Raw genomic sequence first — 7,095 nt, 5'->3', positions numbered from 1 at the left:
GGATAATCATTTCAAGTTGCACAGAAAGACTATACTTCCTGATTCATTTTACAGTTTATCAAGAAAAAGTATGATGTTGGTTCAGCATTTCCATATGTTAACTCAAGAGAATGCTGATGGCATCATATGTAGTCATAATGTCAGCAGATGTAATGCTTATGGTTATGGATACGCTTTTGTCCAAATCGGTAATGTAGACCATGATGTCATCAGACATAGACCATGATGTCATCAGATGTAGACCATGACGTCGTCCAGGGGTTTGCGTTTGAGGTCGGGCACGGTAGCGTCAGCTGCAGCGTAGCCGACAGGAAGTAGCATCAGCAGCTTCTCATTGGCAGGACGACGGAGGAGGGCCCTCAGCTGTGGCCCGCAGTTCAGAGGCGTCGACGTCACGGTAACCAGCCCCACATTCTGTCACGGGATTGGAGGAGAGCAGCGTCAATCAAGCTTAGCTCGACAGCTCAGAGGAAGAGGACGAAGACTGACAGGAACTTTTTTTAAAAAATGACAAAATATGAGTTCCATCGGAGTTGTGTGTGTATATTTTTATGTTTGTTAAAATAAGTATGTGTAAGTCACTCTGTGTGGATGGGCATCTATATAAAGTCTGTGTAATGAGTGACCACCCCTCCCCAACACCTTTATAGGTGGGCTAGCGACAGACACTAGCACCCATGGGTTGCATTTATCTGTTAGCACCGATGAGTTGCATTTATCTGTTAGCACCCACGGGTTGCATTTATCTGTTGGTAGCATTCCCACCTCTCAATTCAAAATGTTGCAAGTTTGCAACCCAGCAAAACACAACGTAGTACATTCAGGTTACATTATTATGATTATTTCTTGAAGTTGTGTGTGCGCATGCGTGTGTGTGTCTGTGTGTGTCTGTGTGTGTGTGTGTGTGTGTGTGTGTGTGTGTGTGTGTGTGTGTGTGTGTGTGTGTGTGTGTGTGTGTGTGCATGCTTGTGTGTGTCTCACATGCAGTGCAGCCAGTAGTAGACCACAGGATATTGACACGCTGATCTCGTTGTAGTAGTGAGTTTTCTTTTTCCCATTGGGCAGGATTCCATAGGCTTGCTTAAAAATCAGGATGAGATACGGAGCGACATCCAGATACTCCTTCACCCAGTTCGTCCTGCAGGAGGGAGAGAGGGTGTGAGAAAGGATAGAAGTTCAGTGTATATGTAAAGTAAGAGTTCTAAAATGTATGTCTAAAACACCTCAAACACATATACTCGATCACACACATACGGCGCTCGGTGCACGCACACACACACACATACACACACACACACACACACACACACAGAAAGACAGAGAGAGAGAGAGACACTGTGTACACACAAACTCAAGTACACTCAACCAGACACATATCTACTCACACACACACACACACACACACACACACACACTTGTAACTGGAGGGTTGCCAGTTCGAACCCTGACCTGTAGGCATGGCTGAAGTGCCCTTGAGCAAGGCACCTAACCCCTCACTGCTCCCCGAGCGCCGCTGTTGTTGCAGGCAGCTCACTGCGCCGGGATTAGTGTGTGCTTCACCTCACTGTGTGCTGAGTGTGTTTCACTAATTCACGGATTGGGATTTGGGACCAAATTTCCCTTACGGGATCAAAAGAGTATATATACTTATACACACACACACCCACACACACTTACCGGAGCCTCTCCAGATCCTTGACCCACTTGTTGCCCATCCTCTGCTTGTAGTTGATCTCCTCCTCCTCCTCCACGATCAGGCGGATCTTGTGTTTGGTCTCGGGCTCGGACACCACCACAAACGTCCACGGCTCCGTGTGCGCACCACTGGGGGCCGTGCCTGTCAATCAATCAATCAATCAATCCGTTACCAATCACTTTAATTGATCAATCAATACTGATAAACTAGCTAATCTGATACATACATCTGAGGCCTGCAGGTGCTGTCTGGGAATCTGATCAATTAGTGATCATTTTATTTGATTGACCAAGTATTGATCAACTTCTCTCTATGAAACATGCTATTATCTAATCATATGCAGGCAAAGTAATTTGTACATTTCCTACATTCATTGGGACATCTTCAGTGTATCAACTGTTGTATAAGTATTAGTGCTCTGCATGTGTGTATGTGTGTGTGTTTGTGTGTCTGTGTGTGTGTTTGTGTGTGAATATGATTACAATCTAGCTGGTGTTTAAACTCTGCACTCTCTCCTTGTGGTTGCTTTGTGGTGCTTGAAAAAGCAGTATTTATTGTTACCCTAAGGCCTCCCTTTTACAATGTAGCATGAATGTTTGACCTAATTTAGAAGAGAAGAGAAGGATAAGACATATATGTTATATAGACTAGTTATAGTTATAAGACTTTTTATTATATATCATTTATAAGAGAAGAGAAGGATAAGAGAATGAATGAGAGAAGAGAAGGAAAAGAGGATGAATAAGAGAAGAGAAGGAGAAGAGAATGAATACATGTAATGTATAAATGTAATGTAAATGTAATGCTTGATGGGGAGACAGTATAAAAGTAAACTGTGTGTTGAGTGAGTCCATTGTGTCACCATACAGTTAGCCCATCACACATGCACACACACACACACACACACACATCATTACTGAGGCATTGAAGGGGCACATAAAGGTATGGGAATACTTTGGGGATGTGACCACCCCATGTGAACCTGGTGAAAGGGTCAAAGTTCAGAGGTCAAAGGTGAAGTGGTGAATTGTACCTGCGGCAAGAATGACATTATCGATGACCGACCGGGGAACCGATTCTGGACTGATAAACCGCACGGAGCGCCTCTGGTTCAGGAGTGAGTAGAATTGTTTAGAACGTTCTAGCATCTCTTCTGGCTGGTACCGCGTCGGGGTGTACGGAACATGGGGGAGTTCCTCCTCTCCACCGCTGTCCAGCCAATCATCACCCTCTGAATGGATACAGACACTAGTTACGACCAATCACAATCCTTTCAAGAAACAACTTTTGACCAATCATGATCCTTTGTATGGATGCAGCCACAAATCAGGAATCATCATTCTTTGCAATAATACAGACACAAACTGTGACTTATGTTGTATGTATCTATAAAATCATAATTCTCACAAATCTTAATTGTCTGAACAAATGCACAAATTTGCACCAATCATTCTTATATATTGTACTGTTTCTTTCAGTTAAAAGCTTGTAAAAGCTTGTTTAAATACACCAAAAGGTAGCCTTTTATCATAGTATAATGTATATGATAAACAATGATCAGAAAATATATACCTCACCATACAATTTTCAACAAAGTAACAGATAATATAATATAATACAATATAATATGATCTGCCATTCCATGACCTCTAGTGACTTGAAACAAACTCAGGGACACGCATACACACAGGCACACACACATATTGTTCAAGTAAATAATAGTCAATTTCGCATAATGATATAATAGGAAAACGTGTCAGGTAACGAACCTGTTAACCTACACATGGATAACCTCACAAGACCTGTTTCCACTCCTAACCTCTACTAACCTCTGAGTATAAACAGTGGGAAAACACATTTCTAAACGAGTTACTGAATGCAAGTAGTTCTACTGGGAGCTTAAACTGGTGCTTACAATATAATTCCCACAGTAACAGTAAGCTAATAAAATGCACACATAAAACAAACGGCACGCGAGAACGTTGCGAGGTGCGCGCGCAGTACCGTTGTCTTTGGAACTGATTTCAGTGTCGTCCTGCAGGTCCTCGTCGACCCACGGCCTCTCGTCTCCCTTGGGTTTGGACTCCGGCTTCGAAGTCGTCTCTGTGTTCTGAAAGCTTCGGAAAACTAACGCGATAACCACGCACAACACAGCCACTAAGATCGGTGTGAGAACCGAGACGAGTGCCATGGTAGCAGGTCTTCGGAGCGGATCAGTAGTGCTCTCTTCAAAGTTCAGTTGCAGTCAACTGGGACAGCAGAAGAAACAACAGAATTCAGGTCTTGGCGTACGTAGGCAGGGAGGTTCAGTGGACTTTGCAAAAGAGGTCAATTACAGAGGGAGTTTCCCTTTCTAAGTTAATCATCAAACAATTCTGCAATAATCGACACAGGAAGTAGCATTTGAATAGCACATGAAATGAATGTCATCTTGCAGGTAAGTGTGAAAACACGCATAGGTTAACTACAATATGGCATTTGGCACAATCACGTCAAGTGAACCACTAGATGAATTTGAGAGGAAATGAAAACATGAACAGACGCCCGACGCTAGGGGGCGATATTGTGTAAAGATTAAAGTGGGGGAAGCTGTGATAACCTGTGATAACCTACACTCATCTCTCTCTCTCTCGGCCATAGCAACAGAGGAATGACTGAAGAATTTGTCGGTATTATTTATCTATAGCACTAGGAATGTAACACCTCTCCTCTGTAGGATATATCTGAAATCTCTCTCTTCCTCTCTCGCTCTCTGTCTCTATCTATCTATCTGTCTGTCTATCTGTCTATCTATCTATCTCTATCTATCTATCTCCCCGCACCCATCTCTTTCTGTCACACGCATACACACACACACACACAGAGACCCCTTATTCTGACTGGCCAGCCCAGTGGAGCATGATGAGTGTGACTGGAGTGTATAGTGCATGTGTGTGTGTGTGTGTGTGTGTGTGTGTGTGTGTGTGTGTGTGTGTGTGTGTGTGTGTGCAGTGAGTAAACACTGGGGCATGTGCTCTACATAAAAACAACTGGAGCATGGAGGAGCAGACAGCTCGACCACACTCATGCTTTACTCACTCACCATAGGCAAAACACACACACACACACACACACACACACAGTACACACATACACACACGCACATGCATGCATACTCACACACACACACACACGCAGACACATTATACATTGCCCCGTCCCATACACACACACAGAATATAAAAAAACACACTATATAAACGCACAGTAACACAGAAAGTAAACACATACACACACACACACACACACACACACACACAGAGGGAGGACACATACATACACACACAAACATACACAGACCTACCAAATATATCACACAGCCCAATATTAGGCTACATAGCCTAAAGTAGCTCAGATGTATATTCAAAAGCCCTCAATGTCATCAAAGGCCTTTTGGAAATGTGTTTGCTAGGAGAGACACATGCCTCAGATCCAAACACACAAACAAACAGATAAATGGACCAAATGGCCTCTCAGTAAATTGTGTCCAGCTTGACCAGATGTCCACTGCCCTGCAGATGAGGTTGGTTGCCTACATAAAGACACACTGGGGCTGATCTGCTTTTAGTGTGATGGCCTTTTCTCTGCCTGACCATTTCATTCTGTTCATATCTTACTGGTGACCAGGGGGAAAGCCAAATCACACATCACGAGTGCCTGGCCCACTCATCTACAGTATTCGAGACTCACCTGAGTGTATGTGACCATTACATCAGTATGTAAAGCTACACAATTTGCCCTCCTTACCTTTTTACCATAAAACAAGATCCTAGAACTCACTGATAACAGGGAGAATCGGATATGGAGAAAGCCATCTCTGACATTGCCATGCGTTCCCCGTGAGGATTTGGGGCATCTCATCTCTGGCATTGCCATGCGTACCCGGTGAGCCTGATACTGCAGTTTGTGGTTTTGTTGTAGGAACATGATCCTTTTTGTTGACTTTAGATGCACTGGGTATGTCCTTTAACAATCTACATGGTCCAATCTGGTTTTGGTATGAAGGACCTCTTTGCCTTCAAATGCTGTCCTGTTATTTATATATATATAGTTATATTTACTACAGATAAACCTCCCCCCCCCCACCCAACACACACACACACACACACACATAGCCATTCATTCAGTCACTGTAATAGCAATCCAGACTGTAGAATACAAAGTACACTAATGCTAAACCAAATAAGGTAAGGTATTGTGTGGATTGTTAGCTAAAAGCATAGAGGTAATAGAGACAATGAGGAAGTGTGTGTGCGTGAGTGTGTGCATGCGTGTGTGTGTTATAGAAACAATGTAAGAGATAGAAAGGTCCACTAGGCACTAAACTAACACACAAACAGCTGTAGTGAAACTCTCCTCAATACAGTACGTTTGAACACACACACATACACTCGCTCACAAACACACACACATACACACACACACAGGATTTGTGATGTCTGGCCTTGTTGAGGTTGCATTAGAGTGATGAAAGGCTGGTGTTCTGGGCTGTGGTCCTACATCACAGCACATAAGAGCACAACGCATCACGTCATGTCACAGCGTGGCGCCCAGCAACATGCCCATCTCAAAGCACAGCTCCCAATACCAACATGCCCATCTCACAGCTCCCAATACCAGCATGCCCATCTCACAGCTCCCAATACCAGCATGCCCATCTCAAAGCACAGCTCCCAATACCAGCATGCCCATCTCACAGCTCCCAATACCAGCATGCCCATCTCACAGCTCAGCTCCCAATAACCAGCATGCCCATCTCACAGCTCAGCTCCCAATACCAGCATGCCCATCTCACAGCACAGTGTAACCAGCATGCCCATCTCACAGCACAGTGTAACCAGCATGCCCATCTCACAGCACAGCTCCCAATAACCAACATGCCCATCTCACAGCACAGCTCCCAATAACCAGCATGCCCATCTCACAGCACAGCTCCCAATAACCAACATGCCCATCTCACAGCACAGCTCCCAATAACCAGCATGCCCATCTCACAGCACAGCTCCCAATAACCAACATGCCCATCTCACAGCACAGCTCCCAATAACCAGCATGCCCATCTCACAGCACAGCTCCCAATAACCAACATGCCCATCTCACAGCACAGCTCCCAATAACCAGCATGCCCATCTCACAGCACAGCTCCCAATAACCAACATGCCCATCTCACAGCACAGTGTAACCAGCATGCCCATCTCACAGCACAGCTCCCAATAACCAACATGCCCATCTCACAGCACAGCTCCCAATAACCAGCATGCCCATCTCACAGCACAGCTCCCAATAACCAACATGCCCATCTCACAGCACAGTGTAACCAGCATGCCCATCTCACAGCACAGTGTAACCAACATGCCCAT

At 44.6% G+C, this 7,095-nt stretch overlaps 1 protein-coding gene across 1 annotated transcript; it reads right to left on the bottom strand.

The window, feature by feature from the left end:
• Positions 1-231: 231 nt before the first annotated feature.
• iyd (iodotyrosine deiodinase) lies at positions 232-3,887 on the bottom strand. The gene is made up of 5 exons (XM_076273027.1): positions 3,701-3,887; positions 2,730-2,927; positions 1,678-1,837; positions 982-1,138; positions 232-414 (listed from the first exon to the last, which is right to left on the bottom strand). The coding sequence occupies exons 1-5, from the start codon at positions 3,885-3,887 to the stop codon at positions 232-234; spliced, it is 885 nt and encodes a 294-aa protein (XP_076129142.1).
• Positions 3,888-7,095: the final 3,208 nt, after the last annotated feature.

The sequence above is a fragment of the Alosa pseudoharengus genome, unplaced genomic scaffold (assembly GCF_046254945.1).
Source record: "Alosa pseudoharengus isolate Yale_2024_CS ecotype anadromous, Long Island Sound unplaced genomic scaffold, YU_APseudo_1.1 YU_APseudo_1.1_scf_7, whole genome shotgun sequence".
NCBI classification, from domain to species: Eukaryota; Metazoa; Chordata; class Actinopteri; order Clupeiformes; family Clupeidae; genus Alosa; species Alosa pseudoharengus.
The sequence above is the reverse complement of the archived record's forward strand: the minus strand, read 5'-3'. Positions and strand labels throughout refer to the sequence as shown.